The 23,681-nt window shown below is 44.0% G+C and overlaps 1 protein-coding gene across 1 annotated transcript in view; it reads right to left on the bottom strand.

The window, feature by feature from the left end:
* Positions 1-23,681, bottom strand: part of slc24a3 (solute carrier family 24 member 3) — an 89,283-nt gene that overhangs the window by 9,910 nt on the left and 55,692 nt on the right. The window contains exons 3-5 of the mRNA XM_029752794.1: positions 1,584-1,660; positions 622-696; positions 330-414 (exon numbers count right to left, since the gene is read on the bottom strand). Coding sequence (XP_029608654.1) covers positions 330-414; positions 622-696; positions 1,584-1,660 — 237 coding nt within the window. The remainder of the gene's footprint in view (positions 1-329; positions 415-621; positions 697-1,583; positions 1,661-23,681) is intronic.

Here is a 23,681-nt window from a genome sequence, read left to right as displayed (position 1 = left end):
GGTGCTTCAACAAAGTACTGAGGGTCTGAATACTTATGTACATGTGAAATTCAGGTTTTTGTAATAAAATAAATGAGTAGAAAAAAAGTCATTATGAGGTATTGTATCGAGATTGATGAGATTTTTTAAAATCAATTTTAGAATAAGGCTGTGACCTAATAAAATGTGGAAAAAGTCAAGAGGTCTGAATACTTTCCCGAAGGTACTGTATATCACTATCACTCATTAAAACATACTGGGACTGCCGATAAAGTAAAACATAAAAACATTTTAAAAAGTATGTGTGTCTAATGAAAAGATGTGTTCATCTGCGTGTCTGTACGTCTCACCGATGACAGAGGTGAAGAGTTCAGGAGCTGAGCTGCCGGCCGCCATGAAGGTTGCACCTGCCACATCCTCACTAAGATGAAGACGCTGGGAGAGAGAGAGAGAGAGAGAGAGAGAGAGAGAGAGAGAGAGAGAGAGAGAGAGAGAGAGAGAAAGAGAGAAAGAGAGAAAGAGAGAAAGAGAGAAAGAGAGTGAGTACAGGGGAAGTAGAAAGCACATCTTGAATTGTGTGCTTAAAATTTATTCCAGTTGAATTGACCCCGACCGTTACAGAATAGTGTATTATATTCTTACCTCGCATATCTTCTCCAGAGATGGAACAAAGTAGTCATCACACACTAGGGCCAGCGCACAGAACATGTACATTGCCTGTAGAGGAATTACACATAACAAATTGTCAGAACATGCATGCCCGTATAAGAACAAACAAATCTCAGCAGTGTTCTGAAACCTTTCAGATCCCCATGTGATGCAGTGATACTGTCCCAATGTGTCCGTTTTTTCTGAGGAGGTATCCTAAGCTGAGACACTCTGTGCCAGTGGCCTCATATGCCAGCTAAGTCTCTATACAACATCTGGCACCCAAGCCTGCCAGAGAGACACTGCCCTCTTTATGATGGCTTGGCAACTTTGCCGTGGTGTAAAGTACTTAAGTAAAAATACTTTAAAGTACTACTTAAGTAGTTTTTTGGAGTATCTTTAACTTCGCTACATTACTAAAGAGAAGTATGTACCTTTTACTCCATACATTTTCCCTTACACCCAAAAGTACTAGTTACATTTCGAATGCTTAGCAGGACAAAACATTTGTCCAATTCACACACTTATCAAGGGAACATCCCTGGCCATCCCTACTGTCTCTGATCTGGCGGACTCACTAAACACAAATGCTTCGTTTATAAATGATGTCCGAGTGTTGGAGTGTGCCCCTGGCTATCCATATAACAATAAAACAAGAAAATAGTCACCTCTGTTTTGCCTAATATAAGGAATGTTAAATAATTTATACTTTTACTTTTAATACTTAAGTATATTTTCCTCAAGTAGTATTTTACTGGGTGACTCACTTTTACTTGAGTCAATTTTTATTAAGGTATCTACTTTTATGACAGCTGGGTACGTTTCCCACCACTGCAACTGTGTTAAAGACACAATCCTGCTTGTCAATGCATTGCATCACACGGTCAATGGCAGGTAGCCATTGTGTGTAGAGTAGATAGTGTAGAACGGGGAGGTAGGGGGGGGGTTACACTCACAAACAGGACATGTAAGGCCACCGCTCCCTCTGTGCGCTCCTTGTTGGTGAACAGGTCTGTGGGGAACTCATGTAGTGCTGGAGAAAAAACACACAATATTACAGGGAAAACATTTAGTGCAGCAGAAACTTGTGCAGTGGCACTATCACATACAGTCCATTTGAGTGACAGGACCTAAAAAATAGCATTGCCATGAGTGTGTGTGTACACGCACACATGCCAGGGTGTGTTTGTTTGTGTGTATTTGTAAGTGGAGCTGTGTGTACGAATGTATGTGCGTGTTGATGGCTGCACAATGTGCGGTGACATTCTCCCTCTGAACACCCAAGAGGTTGTGTGAGTCAGCAAGCTTCAGCCTGCCCTCAGTGCCCAAACACAACCATTTCAACTCATAAGAACTGACAAGGCCAGAGAGAGAGAGAGAGAGAGAGAGAGAGAGAGAGAGAGAGAGAGAGAGAGAGAGAGAGAGAGAGAGAGAGAGAGAGAGAGAGAGAGGAAGGGGTGAGGATGTGTGAATTGTGTAGAGTTGTAAGACATATCGTCGTGTTTGAGTTTAATGGTCTCGTCCCTTAGAAAGTGTATAATATCTATCTCCCTACCTCCCTCCAATTTTACATTCCCATTTTAGTCATTTAACAGACACTATTATCTAGAGTGGCTTTCAAATTGTGTGTTCCAGTAAGCTGAATCAACTACATAGTACGATCATGGTTAGAAAACCTAGCTTCAAAACCCTCAATCCATCCCTTCCTCCCACCATCCTTTTAGTACAGTACAGAGATATTCTCCCAGTAGGCACTACTGTACCATTCAGTTGGCAGGTCAGCAACACACCGGAATGCATTTCACACTGTGGCTCTGTAGCCAAAGCAACCAGTGCAAGGGCTAGTGCCCACTCTGTGCCCAGTGCTGCCCACTCTCATACAGGGCCATCACTCAGGGAACCACTCACCCAACCAACCCTGCTGCCAACAGCGCAACTAGCAAGTATGACTTCACTACACAAAGCTCCACACACAGGCACACGCACGGTGCGAGTAATTACAAATACCTCAACCACACTCCAACCAAAAACAAACAAATAATGACATCAACAAACACCAAAACAACAGTTGGCTAGACGCTTAGGTACACAAGATGGCTCCCTTACCCAATTTTGTCTTGGAGTTCACTTCAGCTTAGTTCAGTGATTCTTGGTAAAAATCAAATAAAAGTATTGGTCACATACACGTTAAGCTGATGTAATTGCGAAATGCTTGTGTTTCTATCTCTAACTGTGCAGTAATATCTAACAATACACACAAATCTGAAATAAATGAATAGAATTAAGAATATATAAATATTTGGACGAGCAATGTCGGAGTGGCATAGACTAAAATACAGTAGAATAGAATACAGTATATACATATGAGATGAGTAATGCAAAATATGTAAACATTACTAAAGTGGCCAGTGATTTCAAGCCTATGTATATAGGGCAGCAGCCTCTAGGGTGCTAGTGATGGCTATTTAACAGTCTGATGGCCTTGAGATTGAAACACAGCTTCTGTCTCTCGGGCCCAGCTTTGATGCATCTGTAGTGACCTCGCCTTCTGGATGGTAGCGGGGTGAACAGGCAGTGGCTTGGGTGGTTGTTGTCCTTGATGATCCTGTTGGCCTTCCTGTGACATCGGGTGCTGTAGGTGTGCTGGAGGGCAGGTAGTGTGCCCCCGTGATACGTTGGTCAGACCGCACCACCCTCTGGAGAGCCCTGCGATTGCGGGCGGTGCAGTTGATGTTCCAGGCGGTGATACAATTGTGCATCTATAGAAGTTTGTGAGGGTTTTAGGTGCCAATCCAAATTTCTTCAGCCTCCTGAGGTTGAAGAGGCGCTGTTGTGCCTTCTTCACCACACTGTCTGTGTGGGTGGACCATTTCAGTTTGCTGTGATGTGTACGCAGAGAAACTTGAAGCTTTCCACCTTCTCCACTGCGGTCCCGTCAATGTGGATAGGGGGCTGCTCCCTCTGCTGTTTCCTGAAGTCCACGATCAGCTCCTTTGTTTTGTTTACGTTGAGTGAGAGGTTATTTTCCTGGCACCACTCTGCCAGGGACCTCACCTCCTCCCTGTAGGCTGCCTCGTCATTGTTGGTAATCATACCTACTACTGTTGTGTCGTCTGCAAACTTGTTGATTGAGTTGGAGGTGTGTGCGTGGCCACGCAATCATGGGTGAACAGGGAGTACATTGTTGAGGATCAGCGAAGTGTAGGTGTTGTTTCCTACCTTCACCACCTGGGGGTGGCCTGTCAGGAAGTTCAGGACCCAGTTGCACAGGGCGGGGTTCAGACCCAGGGCCCCGAGCTTAATGATGAGCTTGGAGGGTACTATGGTGTTGAATGCTGAGCTTTAGTCAATTAACAGCATTCTTACATAGGTATTCCTCTTGTCCAGATGGGATAGGGCAGTGTGCAGTGCAATGGCGATTGCATCCTCTGTGGATCTATTAGGGTGGTAAGCAAATTGAAGTGGGTCTAGGGTGTCAGGTAAGGTAGAGCTGCTATGATCCTTGACTAGTCTCTCAAAGCACTTCATGATGACAGAAGTGAGTGCTACAGGGCGATAGTCATTTAGTTCAATTACCTTTGCTTTCTTGGGTACAGGAACAATGGCGGACATCTTGAAGCATTTGGCGACAGCAGACTGGGATAGGGAGAGATTGAATATGTCCATAAACACTCCAGCCAGCTGGTCTTCGCATACTCTGAGGACATGGCTAGGGATGCCGTCTGAACCTTCGAGGGTTAACACGCTTAAATGTCTTTATCACGTCGGCCATGGAGAAGGAGAGCCCACAGTCCTTGGTAGCTGGCCGCGTCGGTTGCACTGTGTTATCCTCAACGTGGGCGAAAAAGGTGTTTAGCTTATCTGGAAGCAAGACGTCGGTTTCTGTGACGTGGCTGGTTTTCCTGTCTGTAGACCCTGCCACATACATCTCGTGTCTGAGCCATTGAATTGCGACGTTTTGCCTTTTTGATTGCCTTACGGAGGGAATAACTACACTGTATTTGGCATTATCCCCAGTCACCTTGCCATGGTTAAATGTGGTGGTAGTGGCCAGGGTTGGGGTCAATTCTGTCCATGAATCAACTGAATAAATCCCTCATTGAAAAGAGATAGCACAGATAGATTGTACCATGTTTTGGGGCATCTTTTACCGTGTTCTTCATTCTCCCTAGTCTACCCACTCCATACAGAAGATCTTTTGAAGCAGTATGAAAGCATACTCATACATATTTTACACACAGGGTTTGAGTCCTAAATTAAAAATCACATGGAACCAATGCAGGATTTCCATTAAGCTTAAACATCTGTTTCCCAGTTAGGATTAAGCCCTAAGAGGTGTGAGGGTGCAGGGTTGGAGAAGAGAGCGTGTGTGGAGGGCTGGAAAGGAGAGGGGGCTAGTCTGACAGGTCATGCCCACAGAGACTCATCTCTGCTCAGCCTGGCACCGGGAGAAAACACCCCTGCAGGAAGGACAAAGCTCCACATCCACATACATTACAGTAACTGCTGACCGAGACCCCACCCCATGTAGAAAAAGTTATTGTTACCATGGCGATGAAGCATCTCACACACACACACCCCGCGAGTAATCTCATCATAGATTCTGTGAATATTCTGATGCCGCAGTAATAGCTTTCAGTGCCCCGGGTCTTATTTAGACATCCTCATGTTTAAATCCCTACGCTAAAGTCTACTCAATGTCCTGTCTGACGGCTCAAAACAATATGCTTTCAGCTGCATTAACCACTGCTGGAAATACCTAATCGATTCTACTGTACACACTGCAACAGTCTGGCTAAGTGCGTAGTGCCATACTGGAAAAAGCTTGATCCTCTGGTATGACTAGGGAGAATGACATGGTATTAGGACAACACAAAGTGCTGTAAGGGGCGATAAAGGAGCTACAGCTGTTGTATCTGCTCTTAAAAACCGTCAGAGAGGTAAGATACGATTTGGTTTTACTCTAAAGCACATTACACATAGTAGCTAGCACCAGATAAACGCACACGCTCCACGGACTCTCTCATAGCACACGATGGTTACTATAACCAAGGGTCAAAGGGCAATCGATTCCAAACGTAAAAAGTCCTCTGGAAAGCTTTTTCATTTGGACGCAGAATTCCAATCCAATACATTGAGGCGTCAGAGGTGGTTGTAGTAATTGTATAGTTTAAGACTGTTGAACACCTCTTTTGTTACATTTACATCATTTAGCAGACGCTCTTATCCAGAGCAACTTACAGTAGTGAATGGATACATTTTAATTTTTTTGTACTGGCCCCCCGTGGGAATCGAACCCACAACCCTTTTGTTTATTGCATTGTCAAGCTAGAAGTCAATCCTTTCAGTCCCTCAATCGATTTCTTCTGAAGGTTTCAGGCATGGTTAAATATATACTGAACAAAAATATAAAACGCAACATTTCAAAGATTTTACTGAGTTACAGTTCATATGAGGAAATCAGTCAATTGAAATCAATTCATTAGGCCACAGTCTATAGATTTCACATGACTGGGAAAATGGATATGCATCAGTTGGTCACAGATACCTTAAAAGAAATGGGCCTCACAATGGGCATCAGGATCTCGTCACAGTATTTCTGTACATTCAAATTGCCATCGATTACAATGCAATTGTGTTCGTTGTCCATAGCTTATGCCTGCCCATACCATAACCCCACCGCCACCATGGGGCACTCTATTCACAACGTTAACATCAGCAAACTGCTCGCCCACATGACTCCATATACATTGTCTGTGGTTGTGAGGCAGTTGGATGTACTGCCAATTTCTCTAAAACGATGTTGGAGGCGGCTTATGGTTGATAAATTAACGTTAAAGTCTCTGGCAACAGCTCTGGTGGACATTCCTGCAGTCAGCATTCCAATTGTACGCTCCCTCAAAATATGAGACATCTGTGGCATTGTGTTGTGTGACAAAACTGCACATTTTAGAGTGGCCTTTTATTTTCCCCAGCACAAGGTGCACCTGTGTCAGCTTCTTGATATGCCACACCTGTCAGATGGATGGATTATCTTGGCAAAGGAGAAATGCTCACTAACAGGGATGTAAACAAATTTGTGCACATCATTTGAGAGAAATAAGCCTTCTGTGCGTATGAAACATTTCTGGGATCTTTATTTCAGCTCATGAAACATGGGACCAACATTTTACATGTTGCGTTTATATTTTTGTTCAGTGTAAGTAAAAACAAAAAAAGCCAACACCTCTGATAGGGCTTTGTGTTTTGTTGTGTGAGAGGGGTTTTAAATCAGTGATAACTTTGCTCCATGGGACAGTATGTGAAGTTAAGATAACCTGTCACTTCTGTGTGGCATCACAGTGTGGATGGTGTGCGCACACACACACACACACACACCTCAAATCCCTGACTTTGAAATCTGGACTGGATCAGGCAGGATTGAACTGAGCTGTGAGCTGTGATGGCTTGCTGGGGGCAGAGGGCTGCTGAGGAACAACAGAGACTTGACTACTCTCTCTCTCTTCTTACATAAGCATCACAATCATTACATAAGGCGGTGTGTTGGAGAGAGATAGAGAGACGAGTCCTCCAAATTCTCTGCATCATTACAGAGACCTCAGGAGGTTTGAACAGTAGAAAAGACCACATTGATGGTTTTCACCTGGCGGTGTGGTTTGTTTACCTCCGTGATGGGAATATAGAGGTGCATTGTTAGAGAGAGAACAGAGCTAGCTGTCTTCCGTGTCTCACAGAACGCGTACACACCTATTTATAGTTTATTTCCTTTGGGGGAAGCACATTGGATTGCACATGCTTTGTTTTAAATGTGCTATATGAATACAGATTGTGCCTGCAAGCCCAAATCACTCACACACACACACACACACACACACACACACACACACACACACACACACACACACACACACACACACACACACACACACGTGCCAGTGTACGCTGGATCAGGCGTATGCATATGTGTGCGTGTTGTATTAGCGGTGTCATACAGTGTTGCATGTGGCTTTTGAAGTTCATCTTTAATATGAATTTCAAAAACATCTAATCTATGTCCAGCAGCTTTAGAAGCACAAATCCAGCAGTCATCTATGAAACACTCTTGTTTCTGACCTCTATGGACACCCACTGAGTGCTGTGTGGTACTTATGCTCCCAGATGGGACAAAAGCGACCACCAACAAAGAAATAGCCAAGGTAGTTGAACTAAGGCACCCGTGCCATACACACCGAAATGAACAGTCACCCTCGAAAAGGGATCAAAGCCTCCCACCCTTTGCATTTTCCATCTCTCCATAGCGCTCCTGAAAACATGTGTACACGGAAACATGTGGTTGCATTTCATTTTCACCACGTGCTTAAAAACAACTGGGTGGCGTTACCTAATGTGTCGGACATTCATCTAATTGTGCAGAAACGGGAAGAGGATGGGGGGGGGAAGAAAAAGGGGAAAGAGTGAGTGAGTTTAGTGATGGTATGCTCTCCAGTCGTGACTTTAGGATATGAGTCTGATCATCCCTCAGGAATGGAATGAAATGAGAGTAAAGGGTAGAGGAGAGGGTCAGCCACACAGGTTGAATATCCCCAGGCTCTACCACTCTGTAAAGTGCTCCTATGAATGTCTCCAGCTATGAGCTGCAATTAGCACCAGGGGTGGCTCTGAGAGAGGGTGAGATGGTTCATCTTAGCCCAGCTCCGAGCTCCTCTGGCTGGGTTACTGACCTCGCACAGCCCTGCTCACTAACTCAGACATCCAGAGCCCCAGATCATGCCAAAACCACCACTCAATTAGCTCCTGTCAATCATTTACTCACTCATTAAATGCAGTGGGCACGAAAGTGTGAAAAAATGGATGGTAATCTCTCATGTGTGAGATTTTCAAATAATATAACCCCTGTTTTCCTGGAACTAATTAAAGCAAGTGTGATTCAATGGTTTAGTTTTTTTATTAATTGTTTTGTTTGCATATGGTGCAAAATTAATTTCCTCATTGAGGTTAATACCATTTGTGATCTAATCTAATGTATGCCAGGCTCAACAACATATTTATCTAACGTTCCACACTCATTATGATTCACTTCTCCACGTCTTCCTTAATGGAACAGCTAACATCTAAATTAGAGTATTGCGTCATACGACTTGTAACACAACCATACCCCCAGAGTTCAATCTCTGTCAATTATCAGCGTCTCCGTGGCGACAGGTTTAAGGCTCCAGCCCGCTCCTGCGCCACAGCCTGAAATAGGCACTTCTCCTCGTCGGAAGATACAGCGTTCCGGTCTCCAAGGAGGCTTGTTCCCTAGAGACGTCATATTCATGGAAACGCGTCTATTTCCGACTCAGAGAAGAGAGAACATAAATCACGCAACACAAGGATCAGGTCAGCAGCAGCGCATCAGGAGGGAGTGTGTGTGTGTGTGTGTGTGTGCGTGCGCGAGCAAGAGAGTGTGAGGGAGCGAGCGAGAGACACCGACAGATAGTCAGAGAAAGAAAGAGAGCGAGAGAAAGGGATTGAGTCTGTATCTGTGTGCACGGGCTTGTGTGCGTGAGGAAACAGGTCGACTGTGTGAGGGAAAGGAACGCGCTTGGTCAGGGGGACCAGCAACCAGTGAAAGGTTACATGGTAATGCTGCCATTTAATCAGAGTGCCAGCCAACGTGCGCAGAAAGAAATCATGGTGCTGAGATCGCTCCACTGACCTAGGCCACCGGAACACATTTGAAGAGTGCAGTCTCACAAAGAAAGTCACTGCTAAATGCATTGTTCCCAGGCAGGGCACACAGGCCCCCTGACAAAACATTCTAGGACGCAAACACTATAGATTTTCGAGTGCTAATTGCATGATTTTGTTGTCCTTATTAGGATACATTGCTTGTGGTTTACTGCAGGTGAGTGACGTCACCAGCACACCCGTGGTCTCTCTTGTCTAAGTAATGATAGAGGAAACGCTGCTCTATGATCTAACTATCTACATTCAGATTACATCCTACAGTGTTATGCTACAATGTAGGATCAAGGGTGTCTAAATGAAAGTGTGTAAATTATGAACGGATGACATTAATCCCTCAGTAAACCAGTAAGCCCTCTACAGCTATAATAACTCTCAGAAGAGTGCAGCTCATAAGAGAATACAAAAATGCCTTTGTGGTGAATAATATAACATAAAAGATTACAAGAGCCATCCTATGAAAAACGGTTTACCCTGAAAGTACATTTCAAATTTAGTAAGTTTGCATAGCAATTTGATTGATACAACAGAAATATATCACAGAGCTAGAAATCAGAAGCCAAATCCTAACCTTAACTGGTGGGAAAAACACAAAACTGACCTCCTGTCAGTGTCTAGGGGAAACTAACATAATTCTTCAGTAGCCTACTCCTTACAAAGGGGGCATTGCTCCCCCTAAAGGCCCCAGTGGAGTGTAGGGACTTTTAAGGGGACACAGATTTTGGGTGGGGAAATGCTACTTTACTGTACTGTGTCTGAGTTGTTTTGAGGGATTGGAGGAATCACGTGACAGTCCTAGTGCTTAATTGCAAACACATTTAAGGAAGTAGAATGCTTGTAAAGAAAAGGTTATGTGCCAGAGTGGTATGTGGAGAGAGAGAGCGAGTGAGAGAGAGAGAGCGAGAGAGAGCGAGCGAGAGCTAGAGAAACAGACGGGCAGAGGGAGAGAAACATGTACCGTTATGCGTCTGTAGCAGAGTTGTTATTCTGATGAGATTGTGTGTTGTGCTAACTTCTAAAAATGAGCATCAGAAAACATCCTACAATACACACAAACATCTTAGCATATTTCAGCCTGGTCTCATAGACTAGACATAATATAGGAAATGAAAATCAGGGGCATTCAAATTAGTATGATATGCTAAGTTTGGTATAGCTACATAAGACAGATTGTTACTTTAGGCAAAAGCGAAAGGAGGGTTGTTAGTCGGGTTGGGCGTATAATATTGTCACGACTTCTGCCGAAGTCAATGCCCCTCCTTGCTCGGGTGGTGCTCGGCGGTCGACGTCACCGGTCTTCTAGCCATCATCGATCAGTTTTTCATTTTCCATTGGTTTTGTCTTGTCTTCCTACACACCTGTTTCCAATCCAATTAATCATGTTGTGTATTTAACCCTCTGTTTCCCCTCATGTCCTTGTCGGTGATTGTTTTTGATGTTATGTTACGTGGGTTTGTGTATCGGGGTGCGACGGGTAATTTTACCCATTTATTTTGTAAATTGGTGTTGGAGTTGGTTTTTGTTATTAAATACTCCATGTTAACCAACTTGGTTTCTCCTGCGCCTGACTTCCCTGCCACCTACATACAAGAACATGACAAATATGAATCTCATCACGGACAACTTTTGTATTTTAGCACCTTCGCAACTATTTCTACCTTTTAGCTACTTTGCATCTACTTAACATGGTTAGTTAGATGGTTAGGGAAAGGATTAGCTAACTCCTAACCCCAATCTTAACCCTAACCCCCAGCGTAGCTAACGTTAGCCACCTAGCTAACGTTAGCCAGGACCAATTGGAATTTGTAACATATCATACGTATTGCAAATTCGTTACGCATTGTAATTCGTAACATATCATACCAATTGTAATTAACATTATCATACGAAATGGATGATGGACATCCACAAATTAATACATACCATACTAAATGCAACATATCATACTGGATTTTGTTTGACTATGTTATGTCTACCCCTGAGTCCAGGTTGCATATTTCCTGTGGGAGAGTAACTAATAGAAATCTCTCACTGTCTCCTGACCTCTTCCCTTCTCTCTCAACCATGTGGCCCATTAGAGAGAGGTGGGAGCATCAATGAGGAAAACAACAAGATCAATCCCTGCAGTTTAAACGTAGCACGCATAGCCTGTCGTAAATTAGCAACACATGTATGCATGCACACACACTCATGACATGATGTAATCAGCTCAAAATTGGTCTGGCTTGTTTGAAAGCCACTTAAGAGCATTACATATAATTTTTTATTAAGAGGCTGCAGTTCCCTTCTGGGCAGGGGGCATGGGTCGTGGAGAGCTATGTTGGTTTTCACAGGGACATTTCCAACGGAAATGTATGAATCCTATGGGATTAAGAGTACATGTAGTGATGGAGAGGAGGATGGAAGTGTTTGTACTATGGATAGACATTAGACACACACATACGTAACGCATGCGTGGCACATAACGCTGAGCTATTAACCGAAATGTAATTTTTTTAACGTTATTAACAACTAATTGACAGACGTCTGTTCAATTACTTGAATTCCATTCAGTTCATTTTTTTTTGTGAGCCCAACACTCCACTCTGGAGAGAAATCAGATCATTCATGAGCGAAATCAAATCAACTGTGGGACGTTGGGCTGAAGGGAGTTGTAGTTTTCATTAAGTAAATGTTCAACCAATTTCAGCGCAGAAACATGGTAATTAACTACAATGACCATAATCCATTGCGCCTGTTCTTTCTAGCTCAGACAGAAATGGATTCACTTTTGTGCCTGCTACATTAGGTAAGAAACACACAGACCGCATGAAAGAGGAATGTACACAACACAATGGATGAGAGAGAGGGATAGCGACAGTTCGTGAAAGTATGCCTCATCTACTTTGAAGAACTAGCAAAATGATTTTTTCAGACAGCTCTACAGCATACTTAAGCAGCAGTGGAGGTCGGAGATGTTTAAGATGAGGGAGGACACCATTTTTTTTAATGAGCGTGGCCTTATTTCTATTACAGCATATTGGATGACTGTCATTCATATTCCATTCACCCAATTCAATGTAACATCAATAGGTTTAGACTACTACATGATACTCACATTTTTCCTATACCCATCATGAGGTTGCTACAACCTAGCCTATTAGTGAAAGTTTAAAAAGTAGGTGCACAGGTTGAGAAAAAATGTGAGTAATCAAGGTGACAGTGACACATTCAATAATGCCTTGCACACTCTTGCCTGTATCTAGCTGATCTAGGGTGTAATCATTAGTCCAACAGCTGTAAACAAGAGTTTCTGTTGGACAAATTCAGGTATGTTTATCCCCGTTTTGTTCCGTTTAACAAATGTTTTCAACAGACTTGGTGGCATGAATACACCCCTGATCACACGCAAACACAGTTCACTTTCATAGCAGCCACATACAAACAACATCATCACTTTGCTCGTTGCATCATTTGTTCTATTCACTCTCCTCCTCTCACCTTTTCCCTTTGCTTGTGGACTTTAGAGCATAACACATAAGCTGTCCGTGACCAGGCAAAAAAAACTTTCCAAACCTTCATACCATAACGGCTAACCGCTACACACAGCCTACATCGGTGTCACCATATAAGCTAACGTCATAGCTACTAGAATTAACACGTTAGTAAACCCGCTACAATCATGCAGTACAGTCAGCCAGCAGTTTAGCAGTTACACCAGTGGGCACTGGTGGTAATAAATTAATAAAACCAAAATCTTACCTTGACTTGGAAGGCTCTGTTTGAGCCAGGTGTTTGAGTAGGCATTCGCTAGCTAAGAAAAAAAAAATACAATGAAATATAGCTACCTCTCTAGTGCTTGCTTCTTCATTTTTTAAGAAATTACTTTGTTCAAAACTGTTCAACTACTGTCTTTTGAGTCAACTACTCACCACATTTTATGCACTGCAGTGCTAGCTAGCTGTAGCTTATGCTTTCAGTACTAGATTCATTTTCTGATCCTTTGAATGGGTGGACAATGTCAGTTCATGTTGCAAGAGCTCTAATAGGTTGGAGGACGTCCTCTGGAAGTTGTCAATTACTGTGTAAGTCTATGGAAGAGGGTGAGAACCATGAACCTCCTAGGTTTTGTATTGAAGCCAATGTACCCAGAGGAGGACGGAAACTAGCTGTCCTTCAGCTACAACATGGTGCTACCCTACAGAGTGCTGTTGAGGCTACTGTAGACCTTCATTGCAAAACAGTGGGTTTTAATCAAATATTTGGTGACGTGAATATGTTTAGTATAGTTTGATCTAAAAAGGATAACTTTAATGTTTCACTATTTTAATTTTTATGAAATTCACTGAGGTGGATGGTCCTCCCCTTCCTCCTCTGAGGAGCCTCCACTGTTAAGCAGGCTAGCCTAACTAAAGCTAGGATGACGAACGACAGTACAGTATGGGGAGCATTGAGATAACGTTGTCTGTCTGGCTGGCTTTCTGCTATGGCCTGGGCAGAGATGAGATTACTGTATAAGGACTGAAAATTAATAAAGCCATCAAATAAAAAGTAGCCAAAGAGCTCCATTTTGGTCTCATCTGACCACAACACTTTCACCCAGTTGTCCTCTGAATCATTCAGATGTTCATTGGCAAACTTCAGACGGGCATGTATATGTGCTTTCTTGAGCAGGGGGACCTTGCGGGCGCTGCAGGATTTCAGTCCTTCACGGCGTAGTGTGTTACCAATTGTTTTCTTGGTGACTATGGTCCCAGCTGCCTTGAGATCATTGACAAGATCCTCCCGTGTAGTTCTGGGCTGATTCCTCACCGTTCTCATGATCATTGCAACTCCACGAGGTGAGATCTTGCATGGAGCCCCAGGCCGAGGGAGATTGACAGTTCTTTTGTGTTTCTTCCATTTGCGAATAATCGCACCAACTGTTGTCACCTTCTCACCAAGCTGCTTGGCGATGGTCTTGTAGCCCATTCCAGCCTTGTGTAGGTCTACAATATTGTCCCTGACATCCTTGGAGAGCTCTTTAGTCTTGGCCATGGTGGAGAGTTTGGAATTTGATTGATTGATTGCTTCTGTGGACAGATGTCTTTTATACAGGTAACAAGCTGAGATTAGGAGCACTCCCTTTAAGAGTGTGCTCCTAATCTCAGCTCGTTACCTGTATAAAAGACACCTGAGAGCCAGAAATCTTTCTGATTGAGAGGGGGTCAAATACTTATTTCCCTCATTAAAATGCAAATCAATTTCTAACATTTTTGACATGCGTTTTTCTGGATTTGTTTGTTGTTATTCTGTCTTTCACTGTTCAAATAAACCTACCATTAAAATTATAGACTGATCATTTCTTTGTCAGTTGTCAAACGTACAAAATCAGCAGGGGATCAAATACTTTTTTCCCTCACTGTACACAACTGAAATATTTCATTATTTCATAGTAATTTCATATTTTTTATTGATGTTTACCCAATGTGAAATGAGACAATGGAATATTTTCTATGTTTTGGCAATTGAATGTTCACTGTTTTGGCCTTTGGAATTTCCATTAAAAAGCAAAAAAATATATTTTTCAATTAATTTTTAAAACAATTATCGAAACCAAAATCAATTTTGTATAATCGAACAGAAACCGAACCGAACCCAAAAAGCACTAATCACTCAGCACTAGCTAGCACCGAGTAAAACGCACGCACGCACGCACGCACGCACGCACGCACGCAGACACACGGGGAGCAAAAAGAAGTGTCCTCATAAGACTCAGTTCATAATTCAGAGAAGTGTTAATAATTAAGCAGTGTTCTCGTTTTAAATCATGTAGCTACAGTTCAACACTCCACTACACCTGAGCCCTTGCAGCTCTCACCACACTGGCAAGAGAGATCATTATGTGCTATGCAGTCAGCCCATGAAGTGTGTGTGTGTGTGTGCAAAAAAGCCATCATCACTGTGTGTGTGTGTGTGTGTGTGTGTGTGTGTGTGTGTGTGTGTGTGTGTGTGTGTGTGTGTGTGCATGCCTGCCTGCCAAAAAAACTGCAAAGTAGCTGGCAAGGTATTGCTCTGTGTCAGCTGCTGAAGAAAACATATCTCTACAAACTCTGTTTTCAGTTTCCAGACATTGGTAACTTTTGAAATATTTGCTTCTTTTCTCACTTACGTGTGTGCGCGCACGCACCCTATTGCATTTTCCCTCATACATTTCATAAGTGTGTAGTTACATTAGATCTATATTGCCAGATAAACATATACATAAAACTAAATCAAAGGGACTCCCGAGTGGCTCAGCGGTCTATGGCACTGCATATCAGTTCTAGAGGCGTCATTAGAGACCCTGGTTCAATCCCGGGCTGTATCATAACCGGCCGTGATCGGGAGTCCCCATAGGGTGGCGCACAATTGACCCAGCGTCGTCTGGGTCAGAGGAGGGTTTAGCCGGCTTAGGCCATCATTGTAAAATAAGAATTTGTTCTTAACTGACTTGCCTAGTTAAATAAAGGTTTAATTAAAAAAATATATACATCTAATGTGCCTTTTATTCCATAGGATTAGATTACCGTCCAGTCCCTCTTTACTCCCCTGTCCTCGCTCTCAATGATGACATCATCCCTAGCGTCGAGCCTCGGTGTGTTGCGTAATCACAGTGATCTGATCTGGCTACTCGGCACAGACGGCTCAAACAGAGCTGCAATCGTGATGACATCTTACCAGAACTGGTTGTCTTGGTAACATACATTCAATGAATGAACGCACGGGCGATTTTGAGGATGGAATCTTGGGTGACTGAAGGCTACATCAGCTATTTTAAGTTTGGCTTGGGGAAGCGTGAGAGAGAGAGAGCGGGAGAGAGAAGGGGTGGGAGACAGAGAAAGAGGAGAGAGCAAGAGCGAGACTAATACAGAGAGTACAGCATAAGAGTACAGTCTTCAAATGTGCAGATCCCTTTTCCTTTTTTCTTGGGTCCTCTACCCTCTCCAGTTCTACCTCCCTTCTGCCGTTGTGAGTTGCTGAAAGGAAAACATCCCCTGCGGGCCAGCAAGGAGGTGGAATGTAGAGAGGAGAGGCCCGGCAAGAGGTAGTGAATGCCTGGGTGCGTGAGTATCACAGCTGGCACTCTGCAGTGGTGTGAGGGTCATGTCCGTCAACTTATGTGCCAGCGCACGCGTGCATGAGCACACGCACATGCACGCATAAACACACACACACATCCTGGCAGGAGACTAGGGACATGGCAGGTTGCCATGGTAACTGGAGGGGGACTGAGGGGTTGTTCAGTGCATCGGCCAGGCTGCCAGTGTGCATACCTGATGGGAGATGCTGACTCGTCTGAGCAAGGAAATAGAATATACTGTAGAGTCCTTAGATCAGTCACATACACACACCAATAATAAAAAACTCACAAGTCCTCAAAAGAGAGAGAGGGAGAGAGGAGGAGAAAAAAAGAGAGTGTAGGTCATCCTGTCAAGAACATGAGGTGTTAAAGTTCAACAGACATAGAATCCTGAGTGTGGAGAGATGCAGAAGAATGGATTGGCAGGGAGACGTAATGTTCCTCTGAGCAGGAACAGGTGTGTGTGTGTGTGTGTGTGTGTGTGTGTGTGTGTGTGTGTGTGTGTGTGTGTGTGTGTGTGTGTGTGTGTGTGTGTGTGTGTGAGTAAGGCTGTGGCGGTCATGACATTTTGTCAGCCAGAAACTGTCAAGCAAATTACTGCCGGTCTCACGGTAATTGACCGTTAATTAACATAAACATGTTTAGCGTCTCCTGGCTTCCACACAGCCTACAAGCTACTGATGCGGACCTTTGGAACATCTACATTTTAAAAAGTCTAATGAATCCATTTAAAGGGTAACTCTCAACCCCAAATTCAGCCTTTGCCCAACCCCCTCATAAATGTAGTTGTACCTGATCCCAAACCCTTTCTCACTAAAGCATACTTACCCGCTCTGACAATAAATTGTGTGCATTGCAAGCACACAATATACTCTTATAATCTCCACCCGGCACAGCCAGAAGAGGACTGGCCACCCTTCAGAGCCTGCTTCCTCTCTAGGTTTCTTCCTAGGTTCCTGCCTTTCTAGGGAGTTTTCCCTAGCCACCGTGCTTCTACATCTGCATTGCTTGGATTTCTGTATAAGCACTTTGTTGATGTAAAAAGGGATTTAAAAATACATTTGATTGATTGATTGAAAAATGGCTCTGGACAGTTCGCTCACAGTGGCGCCAAGTTCCTGACTTCTATTGACACTTGCGGTGTATACAGTACCAATGGAAAAAGAGCTACTGCGTAAATACTTCAATGCGGGTTGGATTGAATTGAGCCCCTAATCTTCATTTTCAAAGTGATGATTGCACTTTTCTTCCCAACACAATACCGATATGTATGAAACTGTAAGCATTAACTTTGAATTTGGTCATATGTAGAAATGTGCCTTACTGCCTTTTGACTTTTGTGGAACGTCAGTAGTTTAGTCAAGGAAGCATCATCCAAAATATATTGGCACACTCCACGTACTAAGACCATTGCCAAATAAGGTGCGCTATCTCCTGATTTAATAGTAAGCCTTGAGGTGGTACGACACAACACATCTGGAAGGGAGTGGATTTTACCTTCTCAAAGTGCCTCTACATCAACATTTCAATGACAGAGTTGAACCTCTAGGGGCAAAAAGAGCTAGATTTACTACTAAAAGACCAAAATATATACATTTTGCAACGAAGTGTCAAAATGAAGATCAGAATTGACGTGTTTGACTATAACTAAGCCTAAAACATCTGGTTTTCAATGATATTTTCATGATTACTCTTTACTATAAACTGGGTGGTTAGTGACCTGAATACTGATTGTGTGACAGCTGTAGTATAACAGTCCTTAGCAGTGGTATATTGGCCATATCTTTTTATTTAACCCTTTTATTTACCACACCTCCTCGTGCCTTACTGCTTTAATGTAGCCTACACCATCCTAAGAAATCCATTATTTACTTTAGGCAGGTCTAATCTTGTTTTTACATATCCTAAATAATATGTGTGAAATTAGTTTTGATTTAGAATGGGACATTATCACCCACCTGTCGGAACAGGTCCAGGGAAAAAAATACTTCATCCGTATGCACTTGAATAGCGAATGGAGGACCCTTTTCCCGCGGTTCATTTTCATGTCAGCCAGGTAGGCTACACCGGCTGTAAAGCGAAGCAATGTGCTTAATATATGGAGAGTTTAGAAATAAATATAGTAGGCCTAGCCTATAGAAAGCTGATGGGATCCTCTTTTTAAGAGGCCATCTAAACTCTGTTTTCTCACGCAATTGCATAGCCTAGGCTATATAAAAATGTTGCGCAACATAGGCTTGCTTTTCGGAACACATTTCATTCCATGAGGAGCTGGCTCTCACTGCGCAACGGGTGATCCTATTCCGCTCAAACTGAAGGTCAGGGATCTCATGACGTGTTCGATTTGATTTTCAATGTCATTTGCATTGATGCCGGAGTGATTAGAGGGACAATTGAGCGCTGAGTACCAGCCCATTAGCGACTTTCCTTTAGCAAGTTGGCTACTAATGACCATCAGAGGCATCAGAGAGCGGTTTTGGAGAAGCCTATACTGTAGGTCATGATTTGTGACTCCTGGTGTCGTGGTAATACGGTCACCGTAACAGGCCTATGTGTGCGCATGTGTGATTTATTGCTCTAGTTTAATTGCAGATCAAGACAGGACATCCTAATTAGACAACCTTGGTGTTTTGCTGGTATACAGGCCAAGGTCACATAGTGTCATACACCTACCAGAGTGATGGCTGTTTAATCATTAATACATGCAGGAATGTGATAAATAACTATGTTCAACAGCAGAGGCCACAAATTGATATGCTAATGTTTGAACAGCTTTATAGTAGAATTCTGCTATACCCTATTTGATATGTTTAAGGTACCATCTGTTTCGGTATAGTAGCAGTTCTAACTTCAAAACGTTGAACTGGAAATGTAAGTAACAGATGGTTCCTTTAAGGTGTGGTGAGGTGTGTTAGGAAGTCAATCAGTGTTTTTGGTTGCTTATACTCATTTTATAAGCTCAAGGCCAGGAAAAACAATATGTATTTTTTACCTGTACCTCTGACTGTATTTTTTCTGTTCTGTGTTTATTTGTTGCAATAAAACACACACACACTCCGGGTCATCGCAGCTTGCTAGCTCCTACTGAGTGGCCCAGCTCCGAAGCTAGCCTTGAGCCAGGCCCATCTCAGTGGACCCAATGATCACTCGGCTACACAGCTGATGCCTCCCGGACTCTTCACTAACACGACTAGAAGCCACTACATCTCCAGATTCCTGCCGTAAGCTCTGGACCTTTGCATCAGATCATCACAGCTAGCTTGCTGCTACCGAGTGGCTATAGTGGCTAAGGCCCTTGTCAAAGCTAGCACCAGTTAGCCTCGAGCCAGGCGCATCTCCCGGCTAGCAAACAAAATTACTCCAGCTACAATACCTCTTTTGCCAATTGGCCTGGACCCTTTGTCGACACGGAGCCCCGCCGATCCATCACGACTGGTCTGCCGACGTAATTCTGTCCGATGTGCCCTCAACCAGCATTTGCCGGATGTCGGTGAAGACGCTTCTGCTAGTCCCGGGCTGCTAACTTTATGAACGCCATGTCTCCCGCTTGCTAGCGTACTAACGACTACCTAACGGCTTCCCTGTTTCATCTATTGCTGATCACTGGACCCTATGATCACTTGGCTACATAGCTGATGCCTGCTGGACTGTTCATTAATCACGGTACTCCATTTTGTTTATTTTGTTTATCTGTCGCCCCCAGCCTCGAACTCAGGCCCTGTGTGTAGTTAACTGACCCTCTCTGCCCATTCATTGCCATTTTACCTGTTGTTGTTGTCTTAGCTGATTAGCTGTTGTTGTCTTACCTGTTGTTGTCTTAGCTAGCTCTCCCAATCAACACCTGTGATTGCTTTATGCCTCGCTTTATGTCTCTCTCTAATGTCAGTATGCCTTGTATACAGTTGTTTAGGGTAGTTATCATTGTTTTATTTTACTGTGGAGCCCCTAGTCCCACTCTACATGCCTCAGATAACTCTTTTGTCCCACCTCCCACACATGCGGTGACCTCACCTAGCATAACTAGTGCCTCCAGAGATGCAACCTCTCTTATCGTCACTCAATGCCTAGGTTTACCTCCACTGTACCCGCACCCTACCATACACCTGTCTGTACATTATGCCCTGAATCTATCCTACCACGCCCAGAAATCTGCTCCTTTTATTCTCTGTCCCATACGCGCTAGACGACCAGTTTTGATAGCCTTTAGCCGTACACTCATCCTACTCCTCCTCTGTTCCTCGGGTGATGTAGAGGTTAACCCAGGCCCTGTGTGTCCCCAGGCGCTCTCATTTGTTGACTTCTGTAACCGTAAAAGCCTTTGTTTCTTGAATGTTAGCATCAGAAGCCTCCTCCCTAAGTTTGTTTTACTCACTGATATGGCACACTCCGCCAACCCTGATGTCCTTGCCGTGTCTGAATCCTGGCTTAGGAAGGCACAACATTTTCCATCAAGATAGAACTGCCAAAGGGGGAGGAGTTGCAATCTACTGCAGAGATAGCCTGCAAAGTTCTGTCATACTTTCCAGGTCTATGCCCAAACAGTTCGGGCTTCTAATTAAAATTGAATCTCTCCAGAAATAAGTCTCTCACTGTTGCCGCCTGTTATAGACCCACCTCAGCTCCCAGCTGTGCCCTGGACACTATATGTGAATTGATTGTCCCCCATCTATCTTAAGAGTTCATTCTGTTAGGTGACCTAAACTGGGATATGCTTAACACCCCGGCCGTCCTACAATCTAAACTAGATGCCCTCAATCTCACACAAATTATCAAGGAACCCACCAGGTACAACCCTAAATCCGTAAACATGGGCACCCTTATAGATATTATCCTGACCAACTTGCCCTCCAAATACACCTCTGCTGTTTTCAATCAGGATCTCAGCGATCACTGCCTCATTGCCTGCATCCGTTATGGGTCCGCGGTCAAACGACCACCCTCATCACTGTCAAACGCTCCCTAAAACACCTCTACAAGCTGGCCTTTCTAATCGACCTGGCCCGGGTATCCTGGAAGGATATTGACCTCATCCCGTCAGTAGAGGATGCTGGTTGTTCTTTAAAAGTAATTTCCTCACCATCTTAAATAAGCATGCCCCTTTCAAAAAATGTAGAACTAAGAACAGATATAGGCCTTGGTTCACTCCAGACCTGACTGCCCTCGACCAGCACAAAAACATCCTGTGGCGTACTGCACTAGCATCGAATAGTCCCCACGATATGCAACTTTTCAGGGAAGTCAGGAACCAATACACACAGTCAGTTTGAAAAAGCTAGCCTTTGCTTTCCTAACAGAAATGTGCATCCTGTAGCTCTAACTCCAAAAAGTTTTGGGACACTGTAAAGTCCAAGGAGAATAAGAGCACCTCCTCCCAGCTGTCCACTGCACTGAGGCTAGGAAACACTGTCACTACCGATAAATCCACGATAATTGAGAATTCCAATAACATTTCTCTATGGCTGGCCATGCTTTCCTCCTGGCTACCTCAACCCCGGGCCAACAGCTCCGCACCACCCGCAGCTACTTGCCCAAGCCTCCCCAGCATCTCCTTCAACCAAATCCAGAGAGCAGATGTTCTGAAAGAGCTGCAAAACCTGGACTAGTACAAATCAGCTGGGCTAGACAATCTAGACACTCTCTTTTTAAAATTACCCGCCGCCATTGTTGCAACCCCTATTACTAGTCTGTTCAACCTCTCTTTCGTATCGTCCGAGATTCCTAAAGATTGGAAAGCTGCCACGATCATCCCCCTCTTCAAAGGGGGTGACACTCTAGACCCAAACTGTTACAGACCTATATCCATCCTGCCCTGCCTTTCTAAAGTCTTCGAAAGCCAAGTTAACAAACAGATCACAGACCATTTAGAATCCCACCGTACCTTCTCCGCTGTGCAATCAGGTTTCCGATCTGGTCACGGGTGCACCTCAGCCACGCTCAAGGTACTAAACGATATCAGAACCGCCATCGATAAAAGACAGTACCGTGCAGCCATCTTCATCGACCTGGCCAAGGCTTTCGACTCTGTCAATCACCGTATTCTTATCGGCAGACTCAACAGCCTTGGTTTCTCAAATGACTGCCTCGCCTGGTTCACCAACTACTTCTCAGATAGAGTTCAGTGTGTCAAATCGGAGGGCCTGTTGTCCGGACCTCTGGCAGTCTCTATGGGGGTACCACAGGGTTCAATTCTCTGGTCGACTCTTTTCTCTGTATATATAAACAATGTCGCTCTTGCTGCGGGTGATTTCTTGATCCACCTCTACGCAGACGACACCATTCTGTATACTTCTGGCCCTTCTTTGGACACTGTGTTAAAACCTCTTACATCTAGACGTTCCGCTAGCGGAACACCTGCTCCAATATCCAATGATGGGCGTGGCGCGAAATACAAACTCCTCTAAAATCCGAAAACTTCAATTTTTCAACAATATGACTATTTTACACCATTTTAACTACCCTCAAAACGAGCTTCAATGTCATACAACACTCCTACTGTGGCCTCCAACTGCTCTTAAACGCTAGTAAAACTAAATGCATGCTTTTTAACCGATCGCTGCTTGCACACGCCGCCCAACTAGCATCACTACTCTGGACGGTTCTGACTTAGAATATGTGGACAACTACAAATACCTAGGTGTCTGGCTAGACTGTAAACTCTCCTTCCAGACTCATATTAAGCATCTCCAATCCAAAATTAAATCTACAATTGGCTTCCTATTTTGCAACAGGAAGCCAATTCGTCCTCACGCTGCCAAACATACCTTCGTAAAACTGACTATCCTATTGATCCTCGACTTCGGCGATGTCATTTACAAAATAGCCTCCAACACTCTACTCAGCAAACTGGATGCAGTCTATCACAGTGCAATCCGTTTTGTCACCAAAGCACCATATACCACCTACCACTGCGACCTGCATGCTTTCGTCGGCTGGCCCTCGCTACATATTCGTCGCCAGACCCACTGGCTCCAGGTCATCTATAAGTCTTTGCTAGGTAAAGCACCACCTTATCTCAGCTCAATGGTCACCATAACAACACCCACCCATAGCACGTGCTCCAGCAGGTATATTTCACTGGTCATCCCCAAAGCCACCACTCCCGTTGGCCGCCTTTCCTTCCAGTTCTCTGCTGCCAATTACTGGAACAAATTGCAAAAATCGCTGAAGTTGGAGACTTATATCTCCCTCACTAACTTTAAGCATCAGCTATCTGAGCAGCTTACCTGTCGCTGCAGCTGTACACAGC

Source organism: Salmo trutta, chromosome 5 (genome assembly GCF_901001165.1).
Source record: "Salmo trutta chromosome 5, fSalTru1.1, whole genome shotgun sequence".
Classification (NCBI taxonomy): Eukaryota; Metazoa; Chordata; class Actinopteri; order Salmoniformes; family Salmonidae; genus Salmo; species Salmo trutta.
The sequence above is the reverse complement of the archived record's forward strand: the minus strand, read 5'-3'. Positions and strand labels throughout refer to the sequence as shown.